Genomic DNA, 15,156 nt, shown 5'->3' with positions numbered 1-15,156 from the left:
ATCGACACAAGCTTCCCTAACCAGGAAACCTTGACAAGACACCTGTACAAACCCACACACAGCAAGGAAATGCCACAATAAAGAGAATTCCACAAACTGCCAGAATACAGAAAGGACACCCCAAACTCAGCAATTTAAACAATGAAGATAGAGGAATAGCCAGCAGATAAAGGAACAGGATAAATGCCCACCAAACCAAACAAAGAGGAAGAGATAGGCAATCTACCTGAAAAAGAATTCCGAATAATGATAGTGAAATTGATCCAAATCTTGAAATTAAAATGGAATCACAGATAAATAGCCTGGAGGCAAGGATTGAGAAGATGCAAGAAAGGTTTAACAAGGACTTAGAAGAAATAAAAGTCAATATATAATGAATAATGCAATAAGTGAAATTAAAAACACTCTGGAGGCAACAAATAGTAGAATAACAGAGGCAGAAGATAGGATTAGTGAATTAGAAGATACAATAGTAGAAATAAATGAATCAGAGAGGATAAAAGAAAAACGAATTAAACGAAATGAGGACAATCTCAGAGACCTCCAGGACAATATTAAACGCTACAACATTCGAATCATAGGGGTCCCAGAAGAAGAAGACAAAAAGAAAGACCATGAGAAAATACTTGAGGAGATAATAGTTGAAAACTTCCCTAAAATGGGGAAGGAAATAATCACCCAAGTCCAAGAAACCCAGAGAGTCCCAAACAGGATAAACCCAAGGTGAAACACCCCAAGACACATATTAATCAAATTAACAAAGATCAAACACAAAAAACAAATGTTAAAAGCAGCAAGGGAAAAACAACAAATAACACACAAGGGAATACCCATAAGGATAACAGCTGATCTTTCAATAGAAACTCTTCAAGCCAGGAGGGAATGGCAAGATATACTTAAAATGATGAAAGAAAATAACCTACAGCCCAGATTATTGTACCCAGCAAGGATCTCATTCAAGTATGAAGGAGAAATCAAAGCTTTTCAGACAAGCAAAAGCTGAGAGAATTCTGCACCACCAAACCAACTCTCCAACAATACTAAAGGATATTCTCTAGACAAGAAACACAAAACGGTGTATAAATTCAAACCCAAAACAATAAAGTAAATGGCAACAGGATCATACTTATCAGTAATTACCTTAAACGTAAATGGGTTGAATGCCCCAACCAAAAGACAAAGACTGGCTGAATGGATACAAAAACAAGACCCCTACATATGTTGTCTACAAGAGACCACACCTCAAAACAGGGGACACATACAGACTGAAAGTGAAGGGCTGGAAAAAGATTTCCATGCAAATAGGGACCAAAAGAAAGCAGGAGTAGCAATACTCATATCAGATAAAATAGACTTTAAAACAAAGGCTGTGAAAGAGACAAAGAAGGTCACTACATAATGATCAAGGATCAATCCAAGAAGAAGATATACAATTATAAATATATATGCACCAAACACGGGAGCACCGCAGTACGTAAGACAAATGCTAACAAGTATGAAAGGAGAAATTAACAATAACACAATAATAGTGGGAGACTTTAATACCCCACTCACACCTATGGATAGATCAACTAAAGGAAAATTAACAAGGAAACACAAACTTTAAATGATACAATAGACCAGTTAGACCTAATTGATATCTATAGGACATTTCATCCCCAAACGATGAAGTTGACCTTTTCTCAAGCGCACATGGAACCTTCTCCAGGATAGATCACATCCTGGGCCATAAAGCTAGCCTTGGTAAATTCAAAAAAATAGAAATCATTCCAAGCATCTTTTCTGACCACAATGCAGTAAGATTAGATATCTCAATTCAGGAGAAAAACTATTAAAAATTCCAACATATGGAGGCTGAACAACACGCTGTTGAATAACCACAAATCACAGAAGAAATCAAAAAAGAAATCAAAATTTGCATAGAAACGAATGAAAACAAAAACACAACAACCAAAACCTGTGGGACACGGTAAAAGCAGTCCTAAGGGGAAAGTTCATAGCAATACAGGCACACCTCAAGAAACAAGAAAAAAGTCAAATAAATAACCTAACTCTACACCTAAAGCAACTAGAAAAGGAAGAAATGAAGAACCCCAGAGTTAGTAGAAGGAAAGAAATCTTAAAACTTAGAGCAGAATAAATACTAAAGAAACAAAAGAGATCATAGCAAAAATCAACAAAACCAAAAGCTGGTTCTTTGAAAGGATAAATAAATTGACAAACCATTAGCCAGACTCATCAAGAAACAAAGGGAGAAAAATCAAATCAATAAAATTAGAAATGAAAATGGAGAGATCACAAAAGACAACACAGAAATACAAAGGATCATAAGAGAATACTATCAACAATTATATGCCAATAAAATGGACAATGTGGAAGAAATGGACAAATTCTTAGAAAAGTACAACTTTCCAAAACTCGACCAGGAAGAAATAGAAAATCTTAACAGACCCATCACAAGCACGGAAATTGAAACTGTAATCAAAATCTTCCAGCAAACAAAAGCCCAGGTCCAGACGGCTTCACAGCTGAATTCTACCAAAATTTAGAGAAGAGCTAACACCTGTCCTGCTCAAACTCTTCCAGAAAATTGCAGAGGATGGTAAACTTCCAAACTCATCTATGAGGCCACCATCACCCTAATACCAAAACCTGACAAAGATCCCACAAAAAAAGAAAACTACAGGCCAATATCACTGATGAACATAGATGCAAAATCCTTAACAAAATTCTAGCCATCAGAATCCAACAACACATTGAAAAGATCATACACCATGACCAAGTGCGCTTTATCCCAGGGATGCAAGGACTCTTCAATATCCACAAATCAATCAATGTAACACACCACATTAACAAATTGAAAAATAAAAACCATATGATTATCTCAATAGATGCAGAGAAAGCCTTTGACAAAATTCAACATCCATTTATGATAAAAACTCCCCAGAAAGCAGGAATAGAAGGAACATACCTCAACATAATAAAAGCTATATATGACAACCCACAGCAAACATTATCCTCAATGGTGAAAAATTGAAAGCATTTCCTCTAAGTCAGGAACAAGACAAGGGTGCCCCTTTCACCATTACAATTCAACATAGTTTTGGAAGTTTTGGCCACAGCAATCAGAGCAGAAAAAGAAATAAAAGGAATCCAAATTGGAAAAGAAGAAGTAAGCTCTCACTGTTTGCAGATGACATGATCCTCTACATAGAAACCCTAAAGACTCCACCAGAAAATTACTAGAACTAATCAATGACTATAGTAAAGTTGCAGGATATAAAATCAACACCCAGAAATCCCTTGCATTCCTATACACTAATAATGAGAAAACAGAAAGAGAAATTAAGGAAACAATTCCATTCACCATTGCAACGGAAAGAATAAAATACTTAGGAATATATCTACCTAAAGAAACTAAGATCTATATATAGAAAACTATAAAACACTGGTGAAGAAATCAAAGAGGACACTAACAGATGGAGAAATATACCATGTTCATGGATTGGAAGAATCAATATAGTGAAAATGAGTATACTACCCAAAGCAATCTATAGATTCAATGCAATCCCTATCAAGCTACCAACAGCATTCTTCACAGAGCTAGAACAAATAATTTCACAATTTGTATGGAAATACAAAAAACCTTGAATAGCCAAAGCGATCTTGAGAAAGAAGAATGGAACTGGAGGAATCAACCTACCTGACTTCAGGCTCGAATAGCCAAAGCGATCTTGAGAAAGAAGAATGGAACTGGAGGAATCAACCTACCTGACTTCAGGCTCTACTACAAAGCCAGAGTTATCAAGACAGTATGGTACTGGCACAAAGACAGAAATATAGATCAATGGAACAAAATAGAAAGCCCAGAGATAAATCCACGCACATATGGACACCTTATCTTTGACAAAGGAGGCAAGAATATACAATGGATGAAAGACAATCTCTTTAACAAGTGGTGCTGGGAAATCTGGTCAACCACTTGTAAAAGAATGAAACTAGAACACTTTCTAACACCATACACAAAAATAAACTCAAAATGGATTAAAGATCTAAACGTAAGACCAGAAACTATAAAACTCCTAGAGGAGAACATAGGCAAAACCCTCTCCCACATACATCACAGCAGGATCCTCTATGACCCACCTCCCAGAATATTGGAAATAAAAGCCAAAATAAACAAATGGGACCTAATTAACCTTAAAAGCTTCTGCACATCAAAGGAAACTATTAGCAAGGTGAAAAGACAGCCTTCAGAATGGGAGAAGATAATAGCAAATGAAGCAACTGACAAACAACTAATCTCGAGAATATACAAGCAACTCCTACAGCTCAACTCCAGAAAAATAAATGACCCAATCAAAAAATGGGCCAAAGAACTAAATAGACATTTCTCCAAAGAAGACATACAGATGGCTAACAAACACATGAAAACATGCTCAACATCACTCATTATCAGAGAAATGCAAATCAAAACCACTATGAGGTACCCTTTCACACCAGTCAGAATGGCTGCCATCCAAAAGTCTACAAGTAATAAATGCTGGAGAGGGTGTGGAGAAAAGGGAACCCTCTTACACTGTTGGTGGGAATGCAAACTAGTACAGCCACTATGGAGAACAGTGTGGAGATTCCTTAAAAAACTGGAAATAGAACTGCCTTATGATCCAGCAATCCCACTGCTGGGCATACACACTGAGGAAACCAGAAGGGAAAGAGACACGTGTACCCCAATGTTCATCGCAGCACTGTTTATAATAGCCAGGACATGGAAGCAACCTAGATGTCCATCAGCAGATGAATGGATAAGAAAGCAATGGTACATATACACAATGGAGTATTACTCAGCCATTAAAAAGAATATATTTGAATCAGTTCTAATGAGGTGGATGAAACTGGAGCCTATTATACAGAGTGAAGTAAGCCAGAAAGAAAAACACCAATACAGTATACTAACGCATATATATGGAATTTAGAAAGATGGTAACAGTAACCCTGTGTATGAGACAGCAAAAGAGACACTGATGTATAGAACAGTCGTATGGACTCTGTGGGAGAGGGAGAGGGTGGGAAGATTTGGGAGAATGGCATTGAAACATGTAAAATATCATGTATGAAATGAGTTGCCAGTCCAGGTTCGATGCACGATACTGCATGCTTGGGGCTGGTGCACTGGAACGACCCAGAGGGATGGAATGGGGAGGGAGGAGGGAGGAGGGTTCAGGATGGGGAACACATGTATACCTGTGGCGGATTCATTTTGATATTTGGCAAAAGTAATACAATTATGTAAAGTTTAAAAATAAAATAAAATTTAAAAATATTAAAAAAAAAAAAAACTCTAAACAGGAGAACATCTGTCTCCAATGCATCAGCTGTAGCATTTCATTCCATCTTGATGAAAAAGAAAGCTTTATGATGACTTCAAGAGAAATTGCATACAACGTTGAGAAAACTGAAAAATTTTGGCAATTGATATGTCAGAGATTTTGTCTTAATCATAAAAGGATATTTGACAGAAATCAAAGGCTTCTACAATTGCTCTATTATTTTTGATAAATAACTTTGTCTTAAGTGTAAATGGAAATTTTTCTTTCAGTCCTGCACTCAAATGTACTTTTATTTACTTTGTGAATATCCAGGTCTTACCTAGGTTATGAACTTCTCAGACTAGAAGACAGGTTAACAGATTAAGATTTTAACTTGTGTTTTAACACTAGTGGTTTAGCTTGGCATGACTATCTTACTTTAATCAGAAAATTAACAAAATCAGGTGTTTCAGATCATTGGAATGAAAGAAGTGAAGGGAGGGAAACTCGAAGGATTTTACTACTGCCACAATTTCAGAATAAGATTTTCTAGTTTAAGTCAGTAGAATTTTCCAGGCTTAAAAATGGATGGTACCTATAAATAAACATGTAAACTTCTCCTAAATTTAACATTACTTTTGTTAAAATGCAAAACATCTTTTCCTGTGCAGAGAAGGGCTCTTTGATTTCTACAAAGGATAAATTCTGAAACAAACAAACAAACAAAACCACAACCCTTGAAGGTTTTGTAAAATAAGTATTTAAACGATCGGTTAAAAGCACTGTTTCCACTTCTTGAAACATGTCACATTGTTTGCTGTTCAGGCTGGCTGCCTCAAGCTAATGTCCAAAAAAATTCACAGCAAATTTATATATTTCAGTTCCTGTTTTCTCCAATCCTATAGTTAAAATTCTAAAGCTTAAGAACTGATAATGGAGAGAAATAATTCTTGATTTTTGCTTAGTTTTAAGGTCTTTGCCCCTCTGAAAAAATTATAAGGAAATACTTTAATATAGTTAACTATTTTCAATATCGAATGGGTGTAGGTTTATACTTAGTAGACATAAAACTCTTATTTCAAATTTCTACTAATTGAAAAGATGAGATAATATTCACCTTATATATCTGAAAGACATACCTAAAACCTTAATTAGTTGTGTTTAGGGGTTTCATATTTGTTAGTTTATTGTTAACTGCAGATGTGCAATTTCAGTATTTGTTTTTACGGCAATTTCACAGGCATACCAGTGATGTAGGGAAAAGCCTCAAACAAGGCCTTCTTTTGATACTTAATCTTGTTCTCCACTTTAAAACCACATATGTACTAAAAAGAAAATACTAGAGCATGTCAATTTCAAACATATGATTGTTGAAAAGAAATTCAGTACCAAACAGAAGGTGGTTAATTTAATATGCAAATAAAATGGATCATTTTAGTTATGCCATTTTGTTTGTGAAGAAAAATACCTGGTTAACTACAGAAATTTTGGAATTAAAATATAAAACATGGTTGTGTTCTCATAGCCAAAACCAGAGTGATGTGACTTCCACAAGATAGCTTCATTTTCCAGTAATGTTACTCATTTGACTGCCTTCAAGGAAATACTGAGTTGGCCAAAAAGTTCTATTGGGGTTTTCCATATGATGTTACAAGAAACCAAAATGAAGTTTTTGGCCAACCCAATAGCTTGGCAATTATGATCGACAGTAGGAGATGTCTTTGCAGTGCCCAATGTCAATCAGTTTTTAAAAACTTTTTATTTTGTATTGGAGTAGAGCCAGATAATAATCCTGTGACAGTTTCAGGTGGACAGCAAAGGGCGCAGCCATACATATATGTGTATCTGTTCTCTTAACTGTTTTACTATTTAAGTAGTTGTTACAGTAGTCAAGAATACTAATTTTGGAAAGAGAAGCGTTCAGGCAGATTCCTGAATTAGACTTGTGGAATCCTGAGCCCTTTAAGACCATGCCTCCTTTTGTGGATGCCCCCCTGCCAGCCCTATACCAGCCCCAGCTCTAATGAGACACAATTGTTATGATCACTGTGTACATTTAAGGTGTATGTGTTCATTTGATACATGTATATATTGTGAAGTGATTACCACACTAGAGTTCATCACCACACATAGTTACCATTTTGGACAGAGTAAAAACATTCAAGACCTACTTTCTTAGCAACGTTCAAGTATATACCAAAATCTACTTCACTGTAATCACTATATACATTAGATATCCAGAACATATTCATCCTGTAGGTGGAAATTTGTACCCTTTGACCAAAATCGCCCTACTTTTGGCACCCCTCTGGCTACCACCATTCTACTTTCTGCAGCTCCAAGTTTGGCTTAAGATTCCACGTATAAGTAAGATTGTACAGTATTTGTCTTTCTCTTTCTCAGATTTATTTCACTTAGCATGATATCCTCAAGGTCCAGCCGTGTTGTCACAAATGGTAGGATTCCCTTCTTTCCATTGACTACATGTGCCTTGTCTTCTTCATCCATTCATATGGATCCATTTCATGTTTCCATAGTACTAATTAGCATCCTTTCACATCAACAGGAAGAACTTTTCTCAGCATTTCTTGGAAGACAGGTCTAGTGGTGATGGACTCCCTCAGCTTTTGTTTTCCTGGAAAAGTACTCATCTGTCCATTTCTGAAGGACAAATTTGCTGGATGAAGTATCCTTGGTTGGCAGTTATTTTTTCCTTTCAGAACTTGAAAAATATCATCCTACCCTCTCCTAGCCTGTAAGGTTTCTGCTGATAGCATCCCACAGATCACATATGCTTTCTTTACTCTTCATCCTTATCTTCTCCTCTGCCTCAATAATTTCAAAGGTCTAGTATTTTAATGCAGATTATTTCTTCTCCTTGATCCATTCTGTTTTTAATACTCTCTATTTCAGTTTTAACTTCATTCATTGTATTCATAAGTGCCAGAAAATGTTTGGTTCTTTTTATGAGATTTCCATCTCTGTTTAACTCCTCATTTTATCTGTGTATTACTTTCCTGATTTTGCTAAATTTTCTGTTTTATTGTAGCTCATTGAGCTTCCTTAGAAAAGCTATTTTGAATTCTTTATTAGATAAATTGCAGCTCTCCATGTCTTTCTTACTATAAGATTATTATGATCCTTTGGAGGTGTCATATTTCCTTCATTTTTCATGTTCCTTGAAATTTTGCATTACTATCTTCACATTTTAAATGGCAGCCACCTTCAACCAATTTTACTGACTGAGGGTGAGAAATACTTTCCATCTGTCCTGCTAGGGATTCTGAGGCTTTCACAGACCTTCTATGGATACACCTGCTCTGCAATTCTGGCTCCCATATATGACAGAATTCATGAGCACATATGTTTTTTCTCCATCATGTAACACACAAGGCCAGGTGCTAACAGTGTCTCATTTGATTTCCCAATGGTGGTGCTACTTGTGGTCTCTCCCAGGCCCACAAACTCTGGCTGGCTTTCTGCACAAGCTCACTAGCCCTCTGTGAGAGCTGACGCTCACTGCCTTCAGCAGCAAGCACACACATCCAGCTACAGGATGGAGGAGAGTGTGGTTGAGGCACATGGAGCACAGGAGGTGCCTGTGGGCCAGTGGGGGATCCACAGGCTAAATATCTCTAGGGATCTGTTGGCAGGCTTTTTCATGGAGTCCATGATGTGGTTAGTAGGGTCTGTTTGCGTGTAATGCACTCTAAGAATCCTATCTACTGCTCCCTCAGCCTCTTCCTGCCTCCATCATTCAGCTCACAACTCACTACTCTAGATGGAGCAAGAGAGAAATGGGCCTCTTTGGGAGCATCCTGTGCTGCTGGGAAAAACAGCACCCCTTCATATGCTCTCACTTTTCCATGCATTAGAAATCAAAGGTGAGAAAGTCTCTCTTGGCACTGAGCTGTGCCACCCTGTGGAAAAGGTGACATGAATAAATCAAACTATTCCTCTTACCCTCTTCAATGCATTCAAACTTGTATAATTCTTGCTCCAATAGCATGCTGGAACTTCTCCACTGGACTTCTGGACTTCCCCCAAGGCTTTCTTGTCTGTGGGTGATTATCTAAAGCAAGTATTCTCCAGGGGATCCTAGACTGCAGCTGACAGGGGCTGGAGCCAGCTCATAGGCCACTGCAAGGTCCACAGACAGAACACAGGTCTGTCTGCCCATTACCTGATACATGGGTGGGTAAAATTCCTCCCAGGGCCCTTGGTATGTGGGGCTGGATGCCACAGCTCCCACAAAGGCACTTCCTGCATGTATGGATGCCAAATTGTTCTTGAGATGGGTATACAAACAAACGACATATTATAGGGCCATATAGCTGATATGTAAACTCCCATTTTTGTCTTTTTAGCATTTTTAAAAATATCTTTCTTTCTTTCTTTGCCTGCACTGGGTCTTAGTCGTAGCAGGTGAGACCTTTAGTTGCGGCATGAAGGATCTGATTTCCTGACCAGGAACAGAACATGAGCCCTGCACTGGGAGTGCAGGGAAGTCCTCTCAACTCCCTTTTAATACCAAGATACAGTTATACTAAAATGGCTGTAGAGATATAATTCGTGGACAGTTGTTGGTAAAGTTGGGGCAGACAGGGGAAAATAAGTGATGTATATTATCCAGAGCTTCCCATAAGCCCTGAGAAGAATTTAATCTGTGGCAGTCTTCCAGGGAGACAGTCTTGGAAATTGGGCATCAGGCCTGGCTCTGTACTATTTAACTTATTCTTGCACTCTTAATGAAAGCAGAAGGCAAATGAACAATCCAGTTTTCTTTTAGAACAACTTCTGTTCAACAGTGAGCGAGATGAAAGGTGAGCATATTTTCAGAGCTCAATCATATCCCATTCATAGCTGCAAGCTACAAAGATAAAACTCCTTGGGCTAACTGAAGTTCTCCTTGACTTGATGAACAGAAATATCTTACTTTTTCGATGAAGAAACTCTGCAACCAAAGCTGCTACATGGACATAACACATTGCTGCCTGGAAAAGGAGACAAAAAAGGAACCGTGAGATTGTGCTCCAGGGGTTTGGGAAGGCTTGTGTTTAGGACAAAGTCATAAGTAGTTACCTCTGAAAAATCTCCATTTTTTATATGAATCTTGGCCATGCTATCAAGCCAGGTTTTCCTGAGCTCTGGGGTACTTGCGTAGGACTTGGCTAAACTATACTGGAGATCAATTAGCATTTCGGGGTCCTTCTCATGCTCCTTCATTTGAGCTGTGGCCATAAGAACAGTACGGATTCTCTTGGTCAAGTCTTTGACTTCTGAGGGAAAAGCAGTTGCCTAATATCAAAACAAACAAAAAAGACATGTTTTTCAATGTTATCCGTGTGCTCTAAGCCTAAGCAGCCCATCCTGGGAATAACATAGAACTTTTACCCCTTGTGAGGAATCTTGGTATTAGGTTCTTGGTTCTTGGCATGTAGGCATGCCTAAAGAGTTTTAAATTAATTCTTTAAACAATATTCTACTATCTCAGGCTTCAAAAGCACTGAGTTTGATGGTAGTATATTCCTAACACATAAAAGTACAGACTCTGGAGCCAGACTATCTGGTTTTGAACCCCACCTCCTCTGCTGTCAATTCAATGTCAATTAAGGTAATCCATATTCACTTTTACTGTGTAATTTTAGTTACAATAGTAACTAAAAATTGGTATCTTACTATGTACCAAGCAGAGGCCAGGGCACTTTACATGTTTAAACTTTATAACAACATTATGAATTAAGACTATCATAATTCATTTTACCAGTGGGAAAACTGAGATACACAGCAGTTAAGTAGTCTGGCCAAAGTCATGAAGTTGGTAAGTGGTAGAGACAGGACTGACATCCACGCAGTTAGGCTACAGAGCTCATGACCTTAGTCACTCTTCCATCGACCCACTTCCATATGCATTAACATGAAAACCAATTTCCAATTATGGAAATAAGAGTTTATGAATCACAGAACACTCTGAAGAAGTTAAATACATCATTACTTTCTCTTAAAGGGTTGCTTTTGTCTTCAAAAATAGGAAGTTAGAGTTTCCTATTCACCCCACTGGAGTAATCACAATTATATGTCGGGTTCTGAGAAGAGGAGTAGGGACAGGTACAGGCCTTAGGGAGCTTTTCAATGTGAATATCACCAAAGGTGGAGAAAATAATTTTCAAGAGAGTCTTCTTTAAAGATGACTTTTAAAAATTGTTATTGGTGTGTGTGTGTGTGTTTGTGTGTGTGTGTGTGTGTGTGTGTGTGTGTGTGTGTATAAAGTCTCTTCATATACATTAATAGAGGTTTAATTTACTGGGAGAAAGCTATACCTTTGTTGTAATAGAGTTTATTGGTAATGATTGCCCTACCAGAATAAAACTGTCATTTCACAAATGAGTCATGAAAAAGATTTCCTATCACGGAGGGCTAAAACAAACCCCATTTACTTTGAAAAAGCTGGCAGTCTAACTTTTATATAACATGGAATTAAGGAAGGTAAAAAATGGAAAATACTCTTAGGGTATGAGTAAAAGATGCTAAAGGACATAAGCTATTTCTGTGCTCATGGGATTAGTTGGAGCATATACTGATTTCCTAAAGAACCAGTAGAACTGGCTGAAAAGTTTGAACTGGCTGAAAAGTTCTATTTTCCCAGCCTGAGACTGGCTGGCACTATTCAGTGTTTTTTGTTTTTTTCAGTCTAAGCAACATTCCTATAGGAATATGTTTTGGTACAAAGATTCGACACATCCCAAACATCAAGTATGCTATGACTGCAAACTTTTTTTTTCCAGATTTTACACAAATTGTCAAATTATGCTGGAAGATGACCTTTCCCAAGAACAGGGACGATTCCTCTGGGAGGAAACATTCTCTATTGGCAAAGGAGTCTTCTTCCCTTCTACATGTACATCACTGAAGAACACAACCTACTCTCCATACAACAGAACAACAAATAAACTTTTACAATGTTTTAGGTTTTAAATATATAGGTAGGTCTGAGGAGTGGTGGTCAGGGTCATGGGTTTTACCTCAGCCAACGGCTACCTAAGAACGATAGCCTTGAACATGGGTTTGCCAATGAGTATCTCTGGCAAGCCCCAGTTAACAGATAATTCTTTCATCTCAGAATATCATGTAGTAATGAATCCCGTCTGTGCCATTTCTCATCTGCTGACAAAGGATCCAGCAGCTATCAGCAACTCTAGAAAGTGATGTTTTGTGAAATTTCCAACTCAGTGTTTAATTAACCAATCTTATAAATGGTAACAACGGTTGAAAAAAACCCATTTCTTTGTTGAGTGAGTTTAAAACTCAACCCCAGAAAAAATTCAAATCCTATCATAATTAAGTATACACAGTATAGTCATTCATCCATCCATTCAACTAATACTGAATATTTACTGTGTACCTGGCAGTGTTCTAGGAGCTAGAGGTACAGGGATGGACTAGACAAAGCCTTGACCTGTGAAGCTCACATTCTGTACACTTGATACTATATAAAAGTTATGAATCCAATGCACAGTTTACCTTGAGAAGTGAAACTCCCCTGAGAGTGAACATGGTTCTAATTTTTCACTTACAGTGAGAACATACCTTCATAGGTCTGTCACTGTTTGCAAAGTTATTGATAATGAATAAAGACTCCTGAAATCTCGATCCTCCACTTAGTGCTACATCTGCTATCAGCTGGCTTACAGCAATTATTATCTGTGGAAAGAAGAAAACACCATCTTTCAAATGTCTTTTGAACACATGTTGCTTGTTTTCTTCAATGTACAAACCCATAGGCATTCATACAAAATGCTTCTTTTAAAGATATTAGAGTTCCAAGAAAAGCTGCTTTCTTCTTATATGAGGGGTTTAAATTCTTCTATTGAAACAGCAATGGTAGGGGCTTCAGAATCTGCCTGCCAATGCTGGAGACATGGGTTCGATTCCTGGTTCGGGAAGATCCACATGCCACAGAGCACTGCGCCACAACTAGTGCGTCTGCACTCAGGAGCCCGTGAGCTATAACTACTGAGCCCACATGCCACGGCTACTGAAGCCTGCGTGTCCTAGAGTCCATGCTCTGCAACATGAGAAGCCACTGCAATGAGAAGCTGGCACACAGCAATGACGAGCAGCCCCTACTCATTGCAAATAGAGAAAGGGCTACACAGCAATGAAGAATCCAGCACAGGTAAACATAAACAAAAAAAAATTTTTTTAAGCTAAAGACAAAGCCATATCATAAAAAAGAAATATCAACTTCAGTAAAGCTACAAGATACAAACAAACTTAATACAGAGAAATCCCTTGCATTCCTATACACTAACAATGAAAAATCAGAGAGAAATTAAGGAACAACTCCTTCACTACTTCAACAACAAGAGTAAAAACCTAGGAATAAACCTACCTAAAGGGACAAAAGACTCAAAGGCAGAAAACTATAAGACACTGATGAAAGAAATCAAACACAACACAAATAGATGGAGAGATACACCATGTTCGTGGATTGGAAAAAAAATCAATGTTGTGAAAATGACCATACCCATACTACCCAAAGCAATCTACAGATGCAATGCAATCCCTATCAAATTACCAATGGCATTTTTCACAGAACTAGAACAAAAAATTTTACAATATGTACGGAAACACAAAAGACCCCAAATAGCCAAAGCAACCTTGAGAAAGATAAATGGAGCTAGAGGAATCAACCTTGCTGACTTCTGACTATACTACAAAGCTACAGTAATCAAGACAGTATGGTATTGGCACAAAACCAGAATTATAGATCAATGGAGGTTCCTAGTTTCAAATTTTATTCAGAGTTCTCTTGGTTTGATGTGAAAAATCTTCCAACCTCATAGCACATCTAGACCTGAAACCGTTTTCATAATTAGTGAACTGATACAATGGTAGATACAGGTATCTACCTTCAGTATGTTTGCTAGTTAGTAGTTTTGGCAAAGTTGGGAATAAATGACATTTCTTTGATGGTTTCTTATTTCTTTTCACTAGTCTATCTCAGTGTGCTGGACTTCCAACTCCAGTGCCTCAGCTCTCTCCTTTGTTTCTGACTAGGGCCTATCTAAATAGTTTATAGACAGTAGTACATGTTATAGCCTATACATTACATAATGATAACAGTATAATGCCATGTAATGGTGCTTCTAGGCCTCAATGATGGCTCAGCTGTAAAGAATCTGCCTGCAGTGCAGGAGATGTCAGTTTGATCCCAGGGTCAGGAAGATGCCCTGGAAGAAGGCATGGCAAGCCACTCCAGTATTTTTGGCTGGAGAATCCCATTAAGAGAGGAGCCTGGTGATCTGTAGTCCATAGGGTCACAAAGAGTCAGACATGACTGAAGCAACTGAGCATGTATGCATGGTGCTTTTAAATCTCTCAGGCTCCCTTTAATGAATGCTTATATGATTCAGGCTAAGGTGTTAGTGGCCAGAAGCTTTACCCCTGGCCCTGATAAGCAAGATGCTGTAGGAGTTGGGTGTAGGCTCTTGAGTCCAACTGACCTAGATTCAAACTTTGACTTTATCAATTATGCACTGAATGCCTTTGAGAAAATGAATTAACCCCCTGTCCCTCACTTTCCTTAAAGGCAACATAGGGATAATAACAATACCTACATTATAGAGTGTTGTGAGGATTTAAAAGATCATAATCATAATACTAGAAGTTAATCAGTTTATTTAGCACTTAGAACCAGAGTCTGCAATTTATTAATTCATTTCTATTTGAATATAGGACTTTAGACAAATTGATGCTTTAACACAGAAGAATGGACCCTAATAGGGAAATTCAAAAATATCAGCACACTATTTGCAGAAATGCTTTGGAAGAAGGTGGTATTCAA

At 37.7% G+C, this 15,156-nt stretch overlaps 1 protein-coding gene across 1 annotated transcript in view; it reads right to left on the bottom strand.

Moving 5' to 3' along the window:
• Window positions 1-15,156, bottom strand: part of DOCK11 (dedicator of cytokinesis 11) — a 509,230-nt gene that overhangs the window by 320,635 nt on the left and 173,439 nt on the right. The window contains 3 exon segments of the mRNA XM_045164356.1: window positions 10,246-10,303; window positions 10,392-10,607; window positions 12,897-13,010. Of these exon segments, the coding sequence (XP_045020291.1) occupies window positions 10,246-10,303; window positions 10,392-10,607; window positions 12,897-13,010 (388 nt within the window).

This window comes from Bubalus bubalis, chromosome X (genome assembly GCF_019923935.1).
Source record: "Bubalus bubalis isolate 160015118507 breed Murrah chromosome X, NDDB_SH_1, whole genome shotgun sequence".
NCBI classification, from domain to species: Eukaryota; Metazoa; Chordata; class Mammalia; order Artiodactyla; family Bovidae; genus Bubalus; species Bubalus bubalis.
The sequence above is the reverse complement of the archived record's forward strand: the minus strand, read 5'-3'. Positions and strand labels throughout refer to the sequence as shown.